General features: G+C 37.5%; 1 protein-coding gene across 2 annotated transcripts; it reads right to left on the bottom strand.

Moving 5' to 3' along the window:
* Nucleotides 1-1,031: 1,031 nt before the first annotated feature.
* Nucleotides 1,032-20,509, bottom strand: LOC139983304 (uncharacterized). Of its 2 annotated transcripts, none has more exons than XM_071996764.1 (10): nt 20,217-20,509; nt 18,428-18,593; nt 16,863-17,004; nt 15,662-15,793; nt 13,114-13,244; nt 11,423-11,541; nt 10,428-10,598; nt 7,755-7,944; nt 7,065-7,294; nt 1,032-5,643 (listed from the first exon to the last, which is right to left on the bottom strand). In XM_071996764.1, the coding sequence occupies exons 2-10, from the start codon at nt 18,480-18,482 to the stop codon at nt 5,431-5,433; spliced, it is 1,383 nt and encodes a 460-aa protein (XP_071852865.1). In that variant the 5' UTR covers nt 18,483-18,593; nt 20,217-20,509; the 3' UTR covers nt 1,032-5,430. The 2 variants fall into 2 exon arrangements, with proteins under 2 accessions (XP_071852865.1, XP_071852864.1); XM_071996763.1 differs by having other exon boundaries at nt 7,755-8,133; nt 20,217-20,508.
* Between the last annotated feature and the right edge of the window lie 4,398 nt (nt 20,510-24,907).

The raw sequence follows: 24,907 nt of genomic DNA, 5'->3' as shown, positions 1-24,907 counted from the left end.
ACTAACAAATCAACATGCATGGCATGAGGAAGGTTTTGATCTTTCAAAACCTATTACACAAGGGCAAGATATTTCTTCTACTCCCAAATTTTGTGGTTTGTATACACAGGATGAATCTGATGCCAAACCTTTCTCAGCTAACCATCCCATGAGAATCTTAGAAATACATGAAATTATTATATTCTGGGCAGTAAAAAAGACAACCTTCATTAAGCAAAAAAAAAAAACGAACACAAAACCCCATAAAAATTGGTACAAGGAGTTGGTAAATAGCAGTTAATTTCTGATTTTTTTCCTTCAAAATGGACCTGGATTAATTTGCACCAAATTATTTTGCCAATTATACAGTGTATCAAAGATTAGTCCCAATTAGAATATAAGCCCCACATACCAGAGAGATAGACAAGCATACGAATGCACATTATTGAGACTCATAGGGTTGTCGCAAATACAGACAACATTTTCGAAGAACAATTTTTGTGGACCTCCCTTCATGATGAGAATGGCAATAATAGATGCGAGAACTGAAAATTTGTAAATATTTATGGAACCCCTTTTTTGGCAGTAATTATGTGAAATGATGATAAAAATTGGTTTGGATGCAATTTATGCAATATATATATATATATAGATATATATATTTTAACCAAACCTCACACACATAAACACATATACTGTACCAGTTGACTGTGACCATCCCAATGAGCAGCAGTGACAGTGTTTAGATAAAACAATGAACTCCAAACAGGATTCCCACCCCTAACACCCACCCCCCCCCCCCCTAAAAAAATGAGGAACCAGAAAACTAGATTGAAAAATCTGTCATTAAATCACTCATCGGCTAACCGAGAGAAAATCGTTTGGGGTAGATTACAAATAAGGGGTACAAAAATTGTGACATTTTTGGTGTCAAAATACGCCATGACATGGTCGGTCATTGTGTCCCAGTTGCACTGTAACTTGGGCATGTTGTCCTGGGTTAGACTAAATACAAGTTTCACACACGAAAAAAAAAGTGTCAAAATAGTGTATTTTTAAAATGAAGTAAACTAGTCATTGCATTTGGCTTGTGTAGAAACATTTGTTTAATGTAACTATTAAACATATGTACTCATTGAGATAAGATATCATGTGATTGAACAATTGAAAATTGTTAATAACTGGACATACATATTTTTTTTATTATTTCAGAACAACTTGACAAAGAAGCTGTACCTGATACAATGTGTTATGCTCGTTATACAATGTATAAATCATATCAACAAATCTTTGAAGCTGAACTGTATTCAGGGAACATTCTGATATTTCTTTGTCCTTAGAGACATTCGTTACAACAAAGATTGAACATAAATGTGACTTCATTAGACGCAAATTGATATTAAATAAGCACATGGTTGTCATCAAACAGGTCAAAATGTGACTTTCCAAATGAATGGAAAACCTGTCAAATTTTTTCATCAACAAAAGGGAGAAACCCTTGCACCATAAATTTGGAGAAATTATAAAAGAAAATGCAGCAGGTAATAATGGGATATATATATATATATATATATATATTTATATATGCAATTGAAATTGTAGTGTGTTGGAAAATCCAGAAACATTTATATATATATGTATCATTGATATATATAAACAGCCTTGACAAATGAAGTATATATCGGTCCAACCTGTAATAATGCTAACAGTGTATTTAAGTACTACAGATATATGAGTGTCATGTGATTATAATATATGAAATATTTATACATGATATTACAGAAAAGGACACCCAGTTACACTTATGAATGACTTTAAGTCACTGCTACACTAGTGGATATATTAAGTATACTGTCTGCTTACTTGAAGAAACTCTAAGTGATACTAGTACGATACACTAGAATTTTTTTGGGAAGATTCTGTCTGCCAGAGGTGGGAAGGGGGATGCCTAGTCCCGCCCTACCGCCTCCCCCAAAAGAATATGTGGTTGTGCCCCTGGTCACTGACCCAAGTCACTGTATTATCTCCACATTAAATAAAATAAAAAATCACTAACTTTTTTCCAAGCATGTCAGTCATGCAGCCTCTGAAGAACCTGCTGGTATTTAAACGTCACACCCTCTTACTTGTACCCATTCTCTTACACAGGCTCTTTAGTGGATGAGCAGTTGGCTAACAATATTTGTTTTATTTCGAAACTGGTTTTCCAGTAACTTTACATTGAAACTTAACTCCGACTCCAATCTCTCCAGTCAGGACTCGTTATAATACTACCACCGATAAACTAGATCAACTCTTAATAAATTGCATCCATCAAAACTCAATTTGATAAAGTATTTTGTTTTTAAAATGAACTAGAGTAAGCAAATAGCTTGATATTTTCATAACTTCTCATCCAATAACATTTATTTATCTTATTTATCTGACATTTTTTTTCAAAAGAAACAAAGCAATTGGTTATTGTTCTCCTGAATTTTCACTGATGAATTCATAAAACTATAATTTTGTTTTAGTCATTTATATATCCCACATACTTACAAAGGCCATTTGAGAATCTTTGGTAACCAGAAGCTTACGAGAAACTGGTAAAGTTGATCAAAACATGAAGGCACTGGGGAAATTTCAAGGCCATATTTGGATGTTTTTAAAACATCAGTTACAAATATTCTATTGCCTAAGAAACGGTCGTCTTTTTCTCATTTTCTGCTACTGATTTTCTACAAATTCTACAAATATCATTTTATCATATCGTGTGGCAGTTTTTGAAGATGGCCATGTTAACACAGTTTAGCTGTCATATATAACACTGAAGATTTTGCTTTGGCTTGACTAAGATCTATATTCACAGTTGTTTAAACCATTTATCCTTAAACTGATTAATAAAAAAAAAAATTTTAAAAATGAAAAAAAAAAATTTAAAATAGGATTCATTGTACCATTTTCTTCATCTATAACTTGGATTGTCAAGACAAGAGTCTCAAAGAAATGAGAATGTGCGAAGAGATTATAAAGAAAATAAATGCCACAGCAAATATGTTACTGAAAAAAAATATGGAATATAAGCATAAAGGAGCACCACGTCAGAACCGAAATTTTATTGGAGTATTGAAAATAGATTTTTATGACACAAAAGGAAAGCCAAATTTTAAAAGATTGAATAAGCATGGCAGCATTTCCCATGGTTCAGCTTAGCTTGTTACACTGTTTGATTATATAACTGAATTATTGTTAATTTTAATTACTGTTAATTATTGTTAATATTAATTTGAAAATATAAGGGCTTCCCAGACATAGTTGTAGACAAATTATTCAAGTAAAGATTTTACATACTTCATTTATTTGGTGTATTATAAAAGTTAGAGTAATTAATAATGGGTGGCTGTAGGCACAAAGGTAACTTTGACCCATTTAAGACAGTTAAAACAAGAAACAAACTTCATCAGACTAGTGCATACTACATTTCAGTACCATTTTTTTTGGGGGGGGGGGGAGGCTTTTAAAGAAACAGCTCTTTATATTGAGGGTCAAAACTTATAACGGCTGATTTACCTGGCCAACCACGAAGAATAAGATGTTTATTTTTATATGATTATGTGGTCTGTTCTTTATATTTTCTGTCAAACTGACTGTATAATGGAATTGACTTTGAACTCAGATTGACTACAAATGTTTGATAATATATAATATACAGTAAAACTCTGTTTACTTTTGATGCCAACAGGAGAGACCAAAAACAGGAAAATAAAAAGAAGAAAAAGAAAAGAAACGAAAAATGGAAAGAACAAAATAATAAAAGAGAGAATAGAAATAAAGAAACAGAAAAGAACAGAAGGAAATGTTGTGTTTATGACAGTTACAGTTAGTTCTTAATGAGCATTGCTGCCCTCTATTTATAAGAATTGGGTCTTGGTTTACATGAGCTGTTAGTGGTTGCTAACTTCAATCAGGTAGGTGACAACTTCACAAGACAGGAAATGTTATAAAGGCAGAGATATGAGAGCAGAACAGAGCAAACATCCCACTGTCTCTGACAATACGTCAGGAAATAAAAATGTTAAAATAATAAATAGATGTAGTTTACTGGTGGGAATACGAAGAATACATTTATAAAGAAGGAATTTCACACTTTGTAAATCAGAAAAGGTCAAAAGTAACAGCTACTTTTAAATTTACAGAAACATAATTCTAGCAAAGGAAAAAAAGGTTTGGAGAGAAGAATACAAAAGTTTGTGAAAAATGAGACTAGGAGATGAATTAAGGTGAGCTCGGAAACAGAAATAAAATGACATTTACATAAATACATGAGGATATAAGAATTAACAATATCAGACTCTAATGCTACAGCGGTTTAAAACAAAACAAAACAAAAAGCCTCTTCAATTGTTTCCTTTCCATTCTTTTGTTCTATAAAGACAAAAGAATCCATTGTTATATAAAGACAAAAAACCCATTGTTATATATCAAGACTTTTGTCAAGAAGAAGAACAGTACTATTTGAATACGATATAGAATATACTATTAGTATTTTTTGCTGGCAATTTTTGGGGTGTTTAGGTTAATTCATGCAAAACTGTTGATACATTAATGTTTATTCATGTTTGAAACATTTCCCCAAAAACAGAAAAAAACAAAACATTTTTAAGGGAAAAAGAAGAAGAAAGAAATACAAAGCAGTTTATAATTACAAAACACGAAATGCAAGATTTGGAAAGAAAGTTGTGCAAAAGTTTTTATTTAACCTGATTTTTTTTATAAAGTGGGGCAGATGGGTGAGTTAATAGAAAAGGGAGACTAGATATGTCAAAAAGGGGGGGAGGGCATTTGGGAGGAGGTGGGTGGGGGAGGAACTAGCAGAAAATTAAATCATCTGCTCCAAATTTGCTACAAACTTCTTGTGTTGTTCCCAAATGCTTCTCTTGGTTACATGTATCACTGAGTAAGAAACTTACATATTACTAAAAACAAAACACATCAGCATTTCTACCAATTAATTCTTCTTGGCATGGATCTCAATAAAGCTCTCATTTATAGAGGTCAAACTGCAATTTTGGTTAGCCTTTTGTATGAGCTGGGGATTTATCTTCCAATCTCTTATAATATCTCAAATTTGCCTACAAATTTTCATCCAAATTTCAGTCACATCTTGACTGTCCAACTCTACAACTGCTCTTTAACTGAGTCCTATTTATTATGTTGTAACCCACAGCATTTGGTAGGGAGTCTTGTGAGAAACTTATACACCCTGAACCACAACTGCCAGCCTTTAAGTATCTCGGATCGACTCCTCAGAGCCGTAAATAACCTTTTATCTATTATTGACAGATTTCTCTGTTACTGTTTAAAAATATAAAACTTTTCTTACATGTATACAAAGATTACAGGCACTTTTGGGCCTACTTCTTTTCCAGAAACCGCTCTCTCCTGCTTCTGAAAAGGGAAAATTTCTCATCATCAGATAACTACCTCCTGTTTCTTTGCCTGGTACCTTTGGACCGGTGAGCGGGCCTTGATACTTGGTTTAGGTTGGAAGCCCTGGTCCAGCAGTCCAGGGGACACCGTGATTACTTTTAGCAGAAGTTCATCGATATATCTCTCCTGAAGAGTCAGCTGTTTGTCTTTGTCCTTCACCTCGTTTTCCAGGTCAGTAATTTTCTTTATGAGTTCCTAGATAAAAATTGGCAGAAAATGGAAATGGTGAAAAATATCCCCCAATTTGGTTCTTCATTTCTAACTAGGCCTCGACAAACTTATGTTTCGTCGCCTCATCGTGGGCAAGCAGATCTTGGTATCTGGTGGCTCAGAAATGCCCTACCCTGACTCTCCATAGGTGAGCAGAATTTGTCATTTGAAAGTAGAAAATTCACAACATGAAAATTATCGTTATTTATCGAGTGATTCGAGGGTTAGAGATACCAGGTTTATCGATACCTTTACCAGCTCTCATAAAAAATACCAAGACAATAATTGCGGACTTAGAGAGGACCCTGCAGTTTAAAACAGTCAACACCTGACTGTCACATGGTCAGTTTTTCACCCTAGTGGATGTCCTATTTACCCAGTCCTAAGGTAATAGTTTTATACCCTGCAAGCCTCAACTTTCACAATATGCTATACTTACTGGCTGAAAGCCAGTAGAATCCCTTATTTGCTAGTTAGAAGCAAGTAACTGCCATTTTTTCCCTGCCAGTGTAAATAAACGTTGCTCTTGTATGCATCCAAAGAAACCGCGAGTGGGATTGGTTTTTAGCCAGTGGATTGCTGCTACGAACTGAAATTTCTGAGCAAGTGACTATAAATTGTGAAATTCTAGGCATGACAAACCTACACGAGCCTGACTAATATAGCTTATATCTTACTGTTGTGTGTGTTACAACATATACATTAGCAATGACCACACAACTATCCATTGACCTTTGTTTATAACACATGAGATGCTAATCTCCCCAGACTAGGGTATAATCCATTATCCGCTTAGATGACTCCTCCACTAATCCATTTATCTGGGAGAGTAAATAAAGGCCCTACCAAAAGTCACTAACGTGGAAGTATACAAAATGACTGTTTTTCTTTTCTTTGGCAAACATGGTACGACTGTCAATTGACTTGTAACGACTTGGTGTTTAAACATCTTTGTGTAACAGGCTTGAAGGCTGTCTAGCTTATAATATCTTTAAAATATTACGATTCCTGTAGAAAAAAAAAATCTGCTATATACATCTTTGCACTGGTATAGAGATTTGACCACCTTGTTGCATCAGCATTTTGCTATGCGATAATTGAATAAATTATTCCTTCTTGATATAACCAGTGATGCGCCTTGGGTAAAAACAAAATCACAGAACTTTGAAAAAATTGCAGTATAGGCTCCAGTTTGCGTATGTTACAGTGTGTTAGGATAATAGTATTTGTCTCCGAGGTAGAAAACAAGCGGATATTCCGCGAATTCACGGAAAAAGCTCATGCCTGTATAACCTAACTCGACACATCGGACGCTTATCGTGTAATGTAGTGTTTGCAAAAATACCAAAAAAAAAACAATTGCGATTGTGAGAGGACAGTACCATGAAGGTAGGTGGCGTACTTACCTCCTTGGAGAGGCTTTGGAGAGGATGAGCTGCAAACACTATACCGTCCGCGGTGTCTTCGCCCTCAGGGGTGGACGGAGGAAACGGTGGTTGGTCGTCGTCGAGGGTGTGAGTCGGTGACGATGGAAGACTTGCTGGGGGTGTATGGGTAGGTGATGGGGTGTCCCTTATATAGTACTGGCTTGTAGCCTTAGATCTCCTGGCAGACTTGGAAGTTGGCTTGTAGAATACTGAGAATGAGACACACACACACATACACGAATAAACAAAAAAATTATGTTTGAAAAGGCATTACGATGTATACCGTTTACGACTCCCAATACACTCCACGAAAATAGTTAGCTTTCAGATCGAGGAACCATTTTGTTTTTAATATTCTTTAAAACTGAAGTGAAGGTGCAGTGATGGGGAGGGGGCAGAAATGAAGGGGTGCAGGGGGGTGAGAGTAGGAGGTAAGGAGAGAGAGTAGGGGGGTGAGAGGAGAGGGAGTAATAGGTGAGATTAAAGGGATAAATGGGGGAAATGGAGGGAGGGAGGGAGATGAAATATTGTTGAGGGGGATGGAAGGGCAAAGGGGGCAATGGAAATTAGTTAAATTGGTCAATGCTTCAGTATTAACTTCTTAAGAAGGCGAAGGGGCTACACCACTATACCTCAATTTACATATATATATATCTTTTTTTAACTTACTCCTTTTAGCTGGTTGATTTGCTGCTTTGGCGTCTTCCTCCAGTAGCTTCTCAGCAGACTTGGACAAGCATTCCTCCGAGAGGGTGCGTAATATCGGCCTTGGCGACGAGTCTCCTGATTGCTGTTCGACCCTCTTCATCGCCGTTTGCTCCACCTTCCTCATCGCCATCTCCACCTCCTTGGGTTTCTCCTGGGAAGATATGGTGGCAGATTTCTTTCTGAATCTGGCACTGTTGTTAGAGACGGTGATCGGACCCAGAGAGGTCTGGCTAGAATAGGTAGCCTGCCTCTTAAAAGGGGTGTCCAGATCTGACCGGGCGGTGTCCAGATCTGACCGGGCTGTGTCGGCTAAGTTAGGTGTGCTGCCATGCAGGGTCTCCTGTCAACAAAACGAAAAGCACACCGCAGGACATGCAGACGAATGACAAGACATTGACACTTGCAGGAAAGCAGAGGAATTACGGTAGTTAAAAAACAAGTTAAGCTAGACGGCAAATGAAGCAGTGACAAGATGTAAGTCACTCAGTGTGACCATAAGGTAAAGCAGAAAACATTTAGGCATATAGGCTAGGGACAAATACACAATTCAATTCACATAATGAATACAGAGACATGAGCCATCGTATTGTAGTTACGAGGGATAACAAAGCAATTAGCTGGATTGAGCTTTTACATATATAACAGCATACAACTTTCAAAAACCTGGAGAAGTCAATGGTACTGATAACAATGGAAGGAGGTGCAAGGGGAGGGGGTAGAGGAGCCCTATAGCAGACTGGACGGCTACAGTTCGTGTACAGACCGATTCTGTGAAGTTACCATGACTTCTGCACAAATATGTTTTTAGATGGCAAAGACCTTATTGTACATGTACCCCACGGTCACTGACAGGTTTAAAAAAATGCACAAGCTGGGCGAGAAAAAATTGGCAGTATTTGAGGTACTCTTTCATGAACCAAAGGTTGAAATTTCAAACAAGAGTGTGGATCGGGAGTGATTAACAATATTATGCCATCATGTCTTCGTTCTGATAGGCGTGGGGGTGGGGTGGGGTGGGTAGAGGACTCGTACAGGTTTATAAGCAGGAGTGTTACAGAATGTATACCTTCAACTAAAGACAAGGGTAACCAAGCAACGGTATAAATTAATAGCTGTAGCCATGACACGTTTGCCTTGGAATACAAAGCATTCTCCAAGGTATCATTATCCATATCTTTTAGCCGTTTGCAAAATGATGTCAACGATTAATTTATACACATATCAACCAATCAACCAATCAATCGATCAATCAATCAGAAAACATTATTATAGCGACAATATCAACAACAGCCGTTCAAAGGCGCTTAAAAACAGATACACAGAATATGAATGGATGTTGTATTTTATAGCTTGGGCCCAAAAAATATTCTATTTATTCAAAGTAATATATAGAATGCTATGAGATTCAAACTTAAACTATTAATGGTCATGTTTTCATAGTGATTAAGTACTGCAAGTCAATAATAATTTTATTCCAAGCTGGTATCATTATATGTTGGATTCACTCATCTCTATCTTCTTCTTAAAACAGACAATTTTGCGTTTAGTCTGCAATTCTACGAGAACTTGCAGAATAACTCTCAAAATGAGATACTAAATTGATAAAACTAATCTCCCCCCCTCCTCACCTTGCTGTAGGTACTTTTTACCATCTACCCCCCCCCCCCCCCTCCTCACCTTGCTGTAAATACTTTTCACCAACTTAAGGATATTAATCCTGAGCAATTTATTAATTCCATATCTCTTCATTTCTCTAAACATTTATTGATACTTGATAATTTTTATACCACTCCTGATCCAATCTAAAATAGCAAATAAAGACCATGTTCATTTCTTTTTTCTGAATGATAAGATATAAACTGTACCGTTCCAAAATTACTTGAATATCATCATCGCACACAGAAGTTTTTTTTATGGGGGAATTTGGACTCATGCAGCTGACTAAACCAAGTATTTTTTATAACTTTCCATATCTGTAAGGGGGGAATTTGGACTCATGCAGCTGATTAAACCAAGTATTTTTATAAATTTCCATTTCTGTAAGGGGGGAATTTGGACTCATGCAGCTGATTAAACCAAGTATTTTTTATAACTTTCCATATCTGTAAGGGGGGAATTTGGACTCATGCAGTTGATTAAACCAAGTATTTTTTATAACTTTCCATTTCTGTAAGGGGGGAATTTGTACTCATGCAGCTGATTAAACCAAGTATTTTTGATAACTATCCATTTCTGTAAGGGGGAAATTGGGACTCCTGCAGCTGATTAAATCAAGTATTTTGATAACTTTCCATTTCTGTAAGGGGGGAATTTGGACTCCTGCAGCTGATAAAACCAAGTATTTTTTATAACTTTCCATTTCTGTACGGGGGGAATTTGGACTCATGCAGCTGATTAAACCAAGTAATTTTTGATAACTTTCCATTTCTGTAAGGGGGGATTTGGACTCATGCAGCTGATTAAACCAAGTATTTTTTATAACTTTCCATTTCTGTAAGGGGGGAATTTGGACTCATGCAGCTGATTAAACCAAGTAATTTTTGATAACTTTCCATTTCTGTAAGGGGGGATTTGGACTCATGCAGCTGATTAAACCAAGTAATTTTTTATAACTTTCCATTTCTATAAGCCTACCTTGTCCTTTCTGATGGAAGTCCTCACGATCTTCCGTCCCATTCCCTGTCTCTGGAATGTCGGTGATTGTTCCTTCTGAGGGCTGCTAGCCGAGAGCCTGGACATTGGACTCTTTTGCGGTTCATTCTCTCCCCTCGGTGGTTTGGGTATGTCCTGGGGGGCAGAGACCCGCTATATGTAAATCAATGGGAAACCATAATGCTAATGCGGTTCTGAATACACAATTATTTAGAACGAATCGTTTTTTATGTGTAGCATAAAGCTGTATCCAAATCAATGGGAAACTGTGATGCACAACACGGTTCTGAATACACAATTATTTGGAACGAGTCATTTTATGGGCGTACCGTAAAGATACAAACCAATGGGCAAAAGTAATGTACAACACGGTTCTGAATACACAATTATTCAGAACAAATCATTTTATGTGTGTACCGTAAAGCTATATCCAAATCAATGGGAAACCATAATGCACAACACGGTTCTGAATACACAATTATTTGGAACGGATTGTTTTTTAAGTGTATCGTAAAGCTGTATCCAAATCAATGGAAAACCGTAATCCACAACACCGTTCTGAATACACAATTATTTAGAATGAATCGTTTTAAGTGTGTACCGTAAAGCTATTCCAAATCAATTGGAAATGTGATGCACAACGCGGTTCAGAATACACAATTATTTAGAACGGATTGTTTTAAGTGTGTACCATAAAGAGATACATTTTACATAGAAATTTATCACATTTTGCAATAGTATGTGACGTCACACATGATTGGACGATGAAATTAACAAACATCTGTTTATCTTTTTCTTTAAACTTGAAATGATTAACATAACACTGCAAAATAAAGTTATTTTTGTTAACTCCTTTTAGCTTTTAAAAACTTTGATATGTCTTTTAGAAGCAATAGAGAATGTAAGATAAAGTTGATAACTGGCTGATATAAATACGTAATCCTTTCTTTCATATTTTAGAGACATATTTTATTTACCTCTAAGTTATCGTCATCTGGCGTTTCTGCGAATGGGTTCGTACTGGTGTCTTCGTGGCTAGCAATATATGGCGTACTTGTGGCTTTCCTCAACGGATGGACATTGAGTCGGGCAAAACCTGGAAAAGTAGAAATTATAGTACAATCATCGATACATTACGAGAATTTTTGTTTTTTGCGTTCAGTAATTTCTTTGCACAACTTAACAGTTTGAAAAGAATAGTATTTTAGCCAATATTTTCTATGTTTAGCTATGCATATTGCTTTTGATTCAATGATCTGTATACCATATACATGTACACTTATATGCAACATACTGTAACAATGCTGCTCAATACATAATACATGGCCACTGTGTATAGCATACTGTAACAATGCTGCTAGTGCTGTATTACTAGCTGCATAATACACAGGCACAGTGTGTACAACACTGTAACAATGCTGTTAGCTACATAATACATATGGACAGTGTGTACAACATATTAGCTACATATTACACAGGCAGTGTGAACAGCATACTGTAGCAATGCTGTTAGCTACTTAATACATATGGACAGTGTGTACAACATGTTAGCTACATATTACACAGGCAGTGTGAACAGCATACTGTAGCAATGCTGTTAGCTACTTAATACATATGGACAGTGTGTACAACATGTTAGCTACATATTACACAGGCAGTGTGAACAGCATACTGTAGCAATGCTGTTAGCTACTTAATACATATGGACAGTGTGTACAACATGTTAGCTACATATTACACAGGCACAGTGTGTACAACATACTGTAACAATGCTGCTAGTATTACTAGCTATATAATACGCAGGCACAGTGTGTACAACATACTATAACAATGCTGCTAGCTATGTAATACATGGACACTGTGTAGAAAATACTGTAACAATGCTGTTCAAATACATAATACATGGACAGTGTGTAGAACATACTGACAATGCTGCTAGTATTGCTAGCTACATAATACATATGGACAGTGTGTACATCGTACTGTAAAAATGCTATTAGTTTTACTAGCTACATATTACACAGGCAGTGTGAACAACATACTGTAACAATGCTGTTAGTATCACTAGCTACATAATACATGGACAGCGTGTACAACATATTGGTTGTGATTCAATGACCGATTCACTAAAAAACTTTTCATTTAAATAATTCTTGCTTTGTCTCTTTCCATCAGTTCACTGCTAATTGTTAAATATTATTGACATATTACAAGGATGAATAGCAAAACCCTTCCTTCACTCAACCCCCACCCCCATGCACCACACCCACACCCCCATGCACCACACCCACACCCCCATGCACCACACCCACACCCCACGAAAAATTTACAAGAAAATTTGTTATCCGCCAAAGTAAATTTATTAAGGATTTCTGTGCTGCTGGCAAATATGCTATAAAGTCACAAAATGGTCACCCATGGTTAAACACCTTACAGCCTTTCTCCACACATTTGACCTCATTGGAGCAATTCATTACCTAATCTAACATTCCTCAATCTAAGGAAGGCATTTGGGTAAGGGGGTGGGGAGGGGGCAGGGGTAAGACCCTCCTGGGGTGTGCATTTGTAATTTTGTATACATTTTCGGCGAGCTAGACGCAGAGGCCAGTGTGTCGTTGGTCATCTACTAATAGTAATATTCCGAGGTTTGTCGGACGCGGTCACTCACTCTTTACGTTGATGGCCGTAGGTAGGATACTCCTATTCGAGTCTCCCTTCATCTGTGCTGTGATTTCTATTTCTCCTCGGTTTTTATCTTCCTTTTTGGTTTTGCTGCCTTTTCCTAATAATTTGTACCATCTAGATAAAATGGGAGAAAAAGAGAGAGAAAGACTCTTGAAATACTTGAACAGACAGACAGACAGACACACATGTTATATACTGTCATCCAGCAAGATCATGAGATGTTACTCCAAAGAGACCCTTAGCTGAACATGCCACCCCTCTCCCCCATCCCACTCTCCCCCCCCTTCAATCTGACCAGATTGTGAGAGAGGTATTCCAAAGGAGTCTGTCCCTCTTTAAATATTCCTTTACAATCTTAACTTATCACCGAAGGGTTTTTATTTTTCTTTATAATATTCAAGTCTCTTAAACACAGAGGTAAACAGTATTTCTGAAACAATTAAATTTTGATGACACTCTAAATTTACGGAGAACCTGCACAGCTGAGGAAACATTCCAACATGCATCGGGCTTCAATGATAAATCGTCCAGAACAGTATCATAGGAAAGTAAAGCTTTGGAAGAATATTTGCCGTTATGACATCACAGTCCATCGTTATGACATCACAGACCATCGTTATGACATCACAGTCCATTGTTATGACATCACAGACCATCGTTATGACATCACAGACCATCGTTATGACATCACAGACCATCGTTATGACATCACAGACCATGGTTATGACATCACAGACCATGGTTATGACATCACAGACCATGGTTATGACATCACAGACCATCAATGAGGGATCCTTCGCACGGAAGAATCGAGGGTTTAACCAGCCAAATTAAGTTTCATTCAATCACCCATATCTTGAGTTAAGGACAAAAAAATTTAGATAAGGAAGTCTTGTCAACTATCATTGCGGAATAGTTGACTTTTCCATATAAAGTTTTACATGGCGTCCCACCGGAATATACACCACCTTTAAATCTTGTTAAGAGTCAACAAATAATTTTGGACAAACATCTGCAGCCACAAATATCATTTTATAGGTTGAGAACCTGTTTGGACTATTCAGCCATTAAATTACCCCAAAAAATGTCTATACACAGCTATAAATTTAACTGGAGTTGGGTGGGTACTTTGAGACCAAAATTCTTACAAACCGTGACTGTGAAAAGGAATACAGTTCAAACATCGCGGTCGCACATACAGACCTTTTACCAATTCAGAGTTGAGAGTCCAGGCTGACTCGTAAATTCCTTGTTTTATTATCCAAGTCTTAAAAGTCTGTTGTTTGCACAGAACCAGTGGTGCGGAAATATTTACAAATCGAACCTCGTCAGTGAAATAGGCGGCACTCCATATGAGGAAGTACTGTACAGTGGTATTACAGTACTAAATCTGGTTAGTTGCACATCTTTCGTCATACAGGCTAGGTAAAGTTTGAGTTCTAAACGCATAAATTTCTCAATGGTGACACACACATGTAACCATATCTGTTTGTGATTGCTCTACGGGATGTGCCAGCAGTTGGCTCATCAAAGGTGTGAAAATATTGACATTGATAAAATTAGTTGACACAAATTAAATCCAGAACAGATGTCAACCGGTTAACAAGTATTAATCATGGTAATGATAGCTACAATGGTCATTTTATTCCAAAAACAAATTCTAAAAGAGATATTAGTTGTATTCCATTGGTAACTTTCATAAAAAAATGAAAAAAAACTAATTCTAAAATGGACATTAATTGTTTTCCATCGGTCACTTAATCCCAAAAACAAATTTCAAAGGGACTTAAATTGTCTTCAGTTGGTCACTTTATTCCAAAAACTAATTCTAAAAGAGACATTGCTTTGTATTGCATTGGTAGCTTTATTCCAAAAACTAATTTTAAGAGGGACGGTAATTGTATTTCATTGGTCACTTTATTCAAAAAAAAAATTATAAAAGTGACATTTCTTGTATTCTATTGGTCACTTTATTCCAAAAACAAATTTGAAGGGGACATTAGTTGTATTCTTATCAGTCACTTTATTCCAATAACAAATTTGTAAAAGGACATTAACTGTATTCCATTCGGTCACTTTATTCCAAAAACTAATTCTAAAAGGGACATTACAGTAGTTGTATTCACTTTATTCCAAAAACAAATTTCAAAGGGACGTTAATTGTTTTCAGTTGGTCACTTTATTCCAAAAACTAATTCTAAAAGAGACATTGCTTTGTATTCCATTAGTCACTTTATTCTAAAAAGCAAATGTTAGAGGGAAAAGCTGGACATTTCATTGCTTTTAGTCCAAAAACTAAAGTCAAAATGGGAAGGAAGTGTTACATTTTACCTGGCAAGCTATGCAACTAGATGTTTGCATTCAACATATTTTAGCAGTGAGTTTTAAAATCAGATTTAGGTAGGGTGCAGAAGGGGAAAGGGTGAAGGGGAAAGTGGTAAGGGAAAGGGAGAAGGGGGTAGAGGAAGGGAAGGGAGAAGGAGAAGGGGAAAGGGGGACAGGGCTGTCAGCAGGAAAATGGATGAGCTTACCCTCTAATTGATCTCTTTGGTGCAGCTTCTACCTCCATGAGGGGGATCTCAACTTTCCCCAGGAACCTCTCCAGGAAGAAATCTTGGTGGAGAACTGTCAGTTCCAGCTTGGAGTCCCTTGGACGGACAATCCTGAGAGAGGAGGATGAATGCTGACTCAAATCACATATACATGTATTACAGGTCATTACCATGAGAAACTTGATAAACTCTGTATACTCATGTGCAAACAGAGGCGAGGTACTGTTACTAAGAATAACAGAATCCTTAACAGGGAGAGGGGGGGGGGGGAAGTAATTCAAGAGAATAGCGAACATATCTCCTCACAACATTTCCACTCTACCATATATCTCAAGCAACCTGGTAACACTTCTATAGCTGTACATACTCCAGACACCAGTAATTTCCCTCCTTCTATGGTCATCTTATGTGTCTGTAACAGCATCACACAGAGCAGAGGTCGTTATTCCTTGTCGCCCTCCAGTCGTTACACCCAACAGTCACATCTTTAACACTGACCAACAAACTTACCATATCAAATATCTCTTTTCATGGCAAATTGCCCTGTTACAGGTTCCACTTGAAATGACTGTGCGTAATGTATGTAGCGTTTATTATTGATTACCATTAACCATGTCTCCTGATATGTTTAGATATTTACAAGGGATGAGCCTAGATGGAGCTGGTCATTTTTTACCACCGAACATTAACACCAAAAAGTGACTAGTCACAACCAGTCAATGACCCCACATTCCCCACCCTCCCTCACCCAAAGTGTTTCTTTTATCCAGTGGTTCTTCTTAAATCTTTCCCAATTCCTAATTTTCACTATTAATTTCCTGTCCCTGTATCATGTGAGAATCTAACATCTGACCCACTCCCCTGCTTCATGAACAACTGATTTTCTTTCCTATTGTTATTTTCTAACAACCCTCCACTTGCCTTACCCCCCACTCAGACCCTCCCAATTGCATTCGCCCACTCAAGTATTATATAGTCCTCACTATATACCAGATGATAAAACTACTCAGCATTTTGGGGACTCTTCTCAAGCACACAAATTGCTCAAACCTGTTTGCCTCCCTCCCATCAACAAAAGTTCTAATCATTTGTTTTTTTCAACGACACACATCAACACAGTTCGATAGGATTTCACAGATTCATAATTTTGCTACTCAATAGTTTTCTTGCCATCACTTACAATTCGCAGTCTTCGTTCCATTCCGGATTCTGGGATTTTTCGATCACTGAGGTCGCAAATTTTTCTTTTCCAAGGCAGATGGTAACAAATGGACTGCTCTTACTGTCTTTACCTCTGGGCTTAAGATTCCTTGCTCTATGAACTGCCAAAAAATACAAGAAGATTAAACAAGGTGAATTCTCTGAAGGAAAGTACGACCAGAAAACAGAGAGGTCTCGTGTATTACCAATAGCATTGTGCACTGATTCGTTCAATTTTGCCAAACCCACCGAGCACTGCGTATAAAGTTGATATTGCCAAAAATGATCAAACTTAAGAAAAAGAACAAAAACCTCCCTCAAACTGATTATTAAGAAAACAAAATGAACAAGGCATCTGCAGCATCATACATAGGGTGCGTCGGTATTTAAGCAAAAACAGATACCGATATACCCGCTGACCAATACCTGCTATTACCGGGTATACCAGGAATTTTCGTGGAACCGCTACTTACAGCGATAACTGTACTGTCAAACACTAGCATGAACCGTATGGGCACTGGTCTAGCCTACTAATGTATTTGCGGCTTTATGACCACGACTTTCCCATCTATGTTTTTCCTTTTGCAGCAACTTATTCCAAGATTTGATGACAGATCATTTCAGTAACGTCACTAACGGTATGAGTGAAATACCAGTTATATCGGTATACCGACGCACCCTAGTTTACGGCGGTGTTAGCATTACGGCCCGGTCACACTATACCGATTTTTTCCGGAATACTATCCGATTTTCCTGGAGGAATCGAAACAGCCAGTTTTTCATTCGGGTCTTCTAGCCACAGTGATAAAGGACTTGATTTGCTATCTGTTGAGCCATTCCGATGTGGAAAAGCCCTCTCCTAACTTTTGATATTGACTCCGTTTCCTTTTATCGGATAGCTATCCGATTTCTCTTCCGATTTGTATCGTTTTTATCGTTTTTTTATCGATGTGACATCACTTCAGAATGTAGTCCGTTCCAGAACCCCTCAGATTTGGAGTAGGTATTCGAATATTCCACTGCATTCATTACATTCACTACCACAAACCTCACTCTTCGGCCTAAAATCGGAAAAATCGGACCGTATTCCATTATAATATCGCTTTAGTGTGACCGGGCCTTTAGACTCAGATAAACTCACGCTGTACGATTCGTACAGGATACATGTAGAAATTAGCAAGATTAATTCAAATAAGAAGGATCACATTTAGGAAACTTTGAAGAGTGGAAGCTTCTACTGTAAGGTCTGTCACCTGAGATCTCTTCACTATATTAACCACAGACTGGTGTGAGGCACAGAACAACTGTATAACTAGCTAGTGTAAATACATATTAACAATCATCACCCAATTGCATCCTTTATCCTCTTGAACTGTTAGACTTTGGTCCATCACCCAGCGGCTTTTAATCATACCACGACGAGACTTAACCGTAATCCCGAATCGCCTCGCGTTCTCCGCGGAGAAGGTCTACTACAGTAAGCATCAACGGATGTCGTGAGACATTATTACTTTTAGACGTACATTAATTTTTAAATTGACTCACCGACCACCCGGCACGACTTCTTATCTATTAAGTCTATATTATCCATCGACGTCATAATGGATTGCTCTTCATTTAGTGACTGCAGTCCTTAGATTCACGGTACCAACAGAAACAGTCGACCTCTGTCACCTGAAACCCGCAATTTCTCCACAGAACAATTACATAGCTACGAAGATGGATAAGAAACAAGAACAGAACATTATTTCTATTTGATGTAAATTGGCTTGTGGCAAGTTGAAGCATCTAAATTGTTGAATACATAACATATATGTTGAATAAGAGACACATCTTATCCTTATAATTAAAGTAAAAAAAAAACACTCTCACAGCTCTCAGATGGTTACATAATTGGTCAAGAATTGGCCTCAAAGACCCTTCCTTATGCTGAATCGCAGCATGAAATAGCAACTTTAGATCTGCACAACTGCGAAATATGTTACAGGAAAACACTGTAATCATTGTTTTGTATTGTTTAGACTGGACATAATATTCTCTATCAATACATTTCTGAGTAACTACACATATGAAAAATGCAAACGGTACTAATTTAGAATCCATACCATTCGACTATTTCTGTTAATCCAGATCCCGCTTACTATCTCTCTCCCACATTCATGTAATCACTCCCTATCTCCACCTCCCGTTCTTCTATCTCCTAATCCTAACCGGATTATACAGTTGTTATTCTGCCGATTCGAAGTAAGCTTTCCCATTCATATGGTACGGATTCTAAAGTTAGGCCACGCAAACAGTTGATTGATTTGGATTTTTCCTTGATAGTCATCGTTGATCAAATCCTTAAGTGCATCAATTATGAGCCCACCATGCTATATATACTAAGCCTAGGCCTACTACACCATTAGCAATGTGGCTTGTTTCACCTTGCAGTAATATTGAATTTTTATGCAGCTTTTCTTTGCTTTTTGTAACATATTGTGACATGGTCTCTTAGTGTTAGGCTAGCTTATTTAGTTAAACAAAGATGCAATTGCGGTTCAATACTTTGGTTGATGTGGTCACCAAACAGAGATTAGTGATATCCTATATTTTAAGGCCGTGGCTATTCTTACGACTAGTCGTAACAATTATTTATTCTTACAACAAAGGCGAATTCAAGCGTAGTAAAGTAAATAAAGCAACTGCGCATGTAGTAGGGGTAACCGTAACCCTAACTTTAACCCTAAACCCCAATCCTAACCCTAACACTAACCCTAACCGGAATGTATTGTTACTCCTGGTCGTAAAAAATGGTACTCCTGTCATAAAAATAGCAACTGCGCATGCGTAATCGGAAATTATTCTTACGAATAGCGTAAGAATAGCCACTTTGATATTTTAATGTTGATGGACTTTAGTTCTAGACAAGGCTCCAGTTAGTCACTTGCACAACTTTGAGTAGGCCTAGCCTTATTATAATTATCTGTGTGATTGCAGGCCTAGTGGAACTGTGGGCTGGTCAACTCTTTGAATTTGATGTTGGAAATTGACACACTAGCCTACACGCTATTCTACACTAGTACTGACAGTATGTGATACATGAAAGGAACTAACATTAGTCTCCACTTAGTAACAGTTTGTTACAACGTTAGCCTTAGGTAGTACTAGGCCCTAGTACTAGCCTAGTAGTAGTAGTATGGCCTGGGTATCAGCCCTATCACATATAGCCTAACCATAATGTTTGTTTGGACGAGACGTACACTCTCCTTGTTCTTACACTCGTCACTAGTATTAATCCATTCATGAATACCAATGCCACAGAGGTGACAGAGTATTTTGACAGCTTTCACACCTGAAAATTAAATTCCAGTCGATGCTAAAACCAGAAGTTCAGGTAGTATCTTCTCCAACGAGCTAGTTCGGTGTCTTTCAGTGTCTCCTAACCTCTCCTAATTTCTGATTTAGGACATCGTACTCGGACTAGGCCTAGGTACAGTAGGTTATAGCTTAGCTGCCTCACCAGTGAGATTTAGAAATAGGTATTGTGTAGCATATATAGGATGTTAATTTATGAAGTACAGTCTACACATTTGTGTTAGTCATAGACTGTTAGTATTAGAGGTACACCTGTTTGGTACTGCTATCAATGTTTTGATACGGTACACAACTGTACAAACTGGGGCGTAAAGCTATAACGGATCACATTGCATATCATTTTTCAGTAGTCAGAGATTACTTACCATTGCAGTTTTGAAAATATCGACATGAAACCTCCTTTATTTTAGATAAAACATATTTTATGACCAACTGCGAGAGATATATTATATATTGTGCATCCTTAAGTTACAAGGTATTGGTAAGGATATAGCCCAGCTGTGACGTCCGAGCTATATTTATCGTACATGAACTTACATTACAAAAATAAGGTGCAATCAACTTTCACGAATTAAGTTTGGTAAACACAGTTTTCCTGGTCAGTGTTATTCGGTTTATCAGTTTACTTGGCAGAGCTCTCAAGTCCATGACTCATAAACCTCAGACTTTGAAAACTTAATTCTAGGAAGAAGTATGAGTGTCCTTGATGTACGTATACGGTACCGTATGGGAATAGGACCTACAGAACAGTTATATAAAACTGTTCTGCATTCTTTATAGCTTTCTGCAGAGCCTTATATATATATATATATATATATATATATATATATATATATATATATATATATATATATATATATATATATATATATATATATATATATATATATATATATATATATAGGCTCTGGCTTTCTGACTAAAGCAGCGCCACCAGCCTAGGCAATCTGGGGGTGGGGAGGGGGTGGGAGTGGAAGGCGGACTAGGGATCGGGGAATATAGGGAGGCGGGACACCACCATCCCTCTGGGAATTTTTCTACGGATACAATGATATATGTAGGCTATATCTACCGTTACGTTATGAGAGAAGAGCTTTCATAATCCAAGCGAATGGTAATCTACTAAGAGTGACATGAAAGGTGTCATATCGATAGTTATATGAGCAGGGTTTACCTTACGGAGGCCAACCCGCAAATACGTTTTCAGTTTCTCAGTGTGGGTGGAAATGCTAACACCCCCAAGAGGAGTCGGCTTCAGGAATCCAAGGGCAACAGCGCCCTCCTCCGTGAAATATATATCCTGGATCCGCCGCTGCTCGGGACCTAATAAGCTTAAAGGGTGTGAAGACTCGCGCAAAAAGAAACGTCTAATGCCGGTAATCTGACCTAGTTTCGAATGAGGTGCAACAGAAGTGGTAGACACCACCATCGATCCCAGAAAATACACAAACAGCTTGCTACCGTCGGTAATTAGACACTAGTGTACAGTCAGAGTCAGTACATACAGCTGCGGTCCAACAGCACAGTGTACACACGATACAGCGATGGACATCGCAGATCCAGCTAAAGATAAGAAGGTATCACGTTTCATTACTGTTTGCATTTTGTAGCGACACGAACTAAACGTCACTTGCAAACAACAGAAAGTTAACTTTTCCAGGTGGCCGCACGCGGTTAGCGGTGGGCGAGTCTTCAATTCCCAAGTTCCACCAACTGGCAAAGAGCAGTATTTTGGCTGCAAATCTTTTAGTATGGAAGTATAATAGGATACAGATTTCACTATCTCATGGTTTTATTGCTCCCCGCCATGAGATTTTTGTCGATCGAGATTTATAGTCGATACGACAAACTATAGAGTCTGAATTACAAGGTAGGACCCTGGACAAGTATCTTCACTATGATTGTAACCACGGGATACAAGACCTAGGCTAAACAAAAAAAAGCTGCTACAACAGAAGAGGGCCTCAACTTTGATCAATTTTTTTGGGGACGATATTTAATGGCGAGTTGTAGCAGAAGATAATACTGAATCCACAAAACCTTTTAAAAGCTTGAACAAAATAGAAGAAATATCATTAAGTTGGTTGATATCGTCTTGTAAAAGAAAATATCCCAAATGTTTATACCAGTGTAATATGCACTGGTGTGTTAGCTGTTGTGGAGTGTAAGCTCGGGGCGTCGGTGCCTTCCAATCATAAGGTCCCCGGTTCGAGTCACTCCAAGATTAATGTATGTCGTCCAGTTACAGAGTTGTTTGACAATTCATAATCATGGACGTTAAATATGAATGTAAGAGACTGACTTCGGTCAGCTTGCGGCTTTGATAAGCCAATGAGGCTTCTTCGCGAGTTCCTGTCTGCAGGAGGATCTAAAATACATACATACAAACATACAGTGTAAATTGTAATGCATGTAGTTGCTAGAATGAAAAAGGACAAAGGCAATGGACTTTGAGGAATGGATGGGAGATTGAATTAGTCGAAAAGATTATCAGTGATTGAAACCTGGAATAAACGAGAGATCAACTCGAGACTGCTATACTGTACTATGTACATGACGAATTCCTTAAACAATTGCAAGATCGCGAAGGAATCATTGTGTGAAATCAGCCAGCTGTCGATGAACATATTAGACTAGTCGACGAAATGAGTTCGAAGCAAAGGAGGATGATTAGGGTAGAAAGCCGTCATAAAGAGAGTACAGAGAGGTAAGTGAGAAGGGAGAGAGAAAAGAGTAACATAATGGAACAAAAATTAATAGAAGATGAATAAAGGAAGCAGATGGAACTTCAAGAGGAGAGAAAGGTATTATAAGAAGAAGAAATATATATTCTTGTAGAGAAATAAGAGAAAACGGAGAAACCTCGGAGTGCTATTTTCTGTCTAGTTAGGATTACTTTCATAAATCAATTCAATTATGGCATATATTGGGGCTTTCATTAAGGGGTTCCGTTCAACTGCATGAGTATGTTCTGTTTTAAATATTATCAGTACAAGTAAAGCCGTCGTTCATTAACTTGCTAAAGCCTGAACTATCTGTCAATTTAAAAATGTGGAATGAATCATTAATGTTTGTGTAAATTGATTTCATTTCATTTTAAGAAAGGAACAATTGGATATTCTCTTTAGGCATAAACATGCAAAGTAAATTTGAAGCTTATATATGACTACTATAGGGATAAGTATAACACATACAAAGGAAACTTATTTTCAATAATTGGATAGTTATTTATTGATACTCACTCATGCAATGACTGTCTTAATTTGATGAAGATATCTGCTCACCAATTTGCTTTGCTTCCTCAAAACAAAGTCACATGTCCCACTGACTTCCGACGTAGTTGCGTCCCCTTTCCAAATTTAACCCTCTTCTTCATCCTATGGTTATACGATACTGCATTGCTTCTTGTTATTGCCACTATAGAGGCTTATATGTCTTGTGATATTAAGTGACTAGTCGTTATATCAAGCTATGACAGAGATATCGATTAAACAAACAGTGGTAACTGACGATACAAATGTGATTCAAATTTGTTAAAAATGCTACTTCGTTAAACTGTTAAAAATTGTTGTAAAATTGCGATAACTTAATGTCTTAATTACATCACATGTTTGTTTATTGAAATGATATTGACCCCCTGTTCCAAAACATACCTTATCTGCAAAAAAGCAAATTCTCAGTATTCAGCGTCAGAAATGGTTTAAATTTGCAATAATTTGATGTCCCTTAACAAAGATTCTTGTTAATATACAGAACGTACATGTGTAGCAAGTTTTATTTCCGTGCACCCTCATCTCCGGAAGACTAGAACTTTCTTGGTGACGGGTTGCCCCGATTGGAATAGATTTTAAGGGACTTGCTCGGATACACGCGTCATCTTAGGTTTGTACCTCCGCGACATGTGGATCATTACCAGTAGCTGACCTGTATTAAGATACTTAATTTCACCTATACTAGCATATCTTTACCGCGGGAACTTCAACCCTTCATTATCTTTATCTGTTCGGACATTGCCCGCTCGTGTTAATCACTACTCCGCCGGCTCTTTTCACCAGACTTAGTAACCTAACAAACAATCACCTCCTGTCCGCGTCACGGGTGATTATAGTTGATCAGCGTAGCCTACCAGGTTGCGATTCAAAGTTTAGTAAGCCTAGTCGCCCTACAGTACTACTACTACTACTACTACTACTACTAGCATGGACACTTCGAAGTTCCGACACCTAAGCCTTAAAACACCCCAAAACTATATCTTCTGGTATAAATCGTCTGAAAATATACTTGATATGGTGGGAGAATTGTGTTATATACGATACACGACCAAACTTTCTTTCCTGCAAACTGTTTTCACGTTGTATTTCAAGAAGATTCTTCGTGATTGTGGAACGGGTATTTCTTTGCTAGAGTAGTGCGAAGTTCGGACGCCCAACCCACAGTGTGGCGCTGGTGATGTAATTGGTGGCGCAGTGGCTTTTTCACTTTTTCAGTAATTATAACAGACTTCATAGATCTCCGTCATTTTTTTTTGATAAATATATATGTAAGTACTTACTTACACACGGGTCATTTTGGAGAGAAAATAATTAGCTTTGTAGTTTTTTTTTCGTGAAATAGGCTGTTGCTATAACTAGTTGTCATTGTAAAATCGTGTATTTCCTAGGGGGTCCG

This window comes from Apostichopus japonicus, chromosome 16, assembly GCF_037975245.1.
Source record: "Apostichopus japonicus isolate 1M-3 chromosome 16, ASM3797524v1, whole genome shotgun sequence".
Taxonomy (NCBI): Eukaryota; Metazoa; Echinodermata; class Holothuroidea; order Aspidochirotida; family Stichopodidae; genus Apostichopus; species Apostichopus japonicus.
The sequence above is the reverse complement of the archived record's forward strand: the minus strand, read 5'-3'. Positions and strand labels throughout refer to the sequence as shown.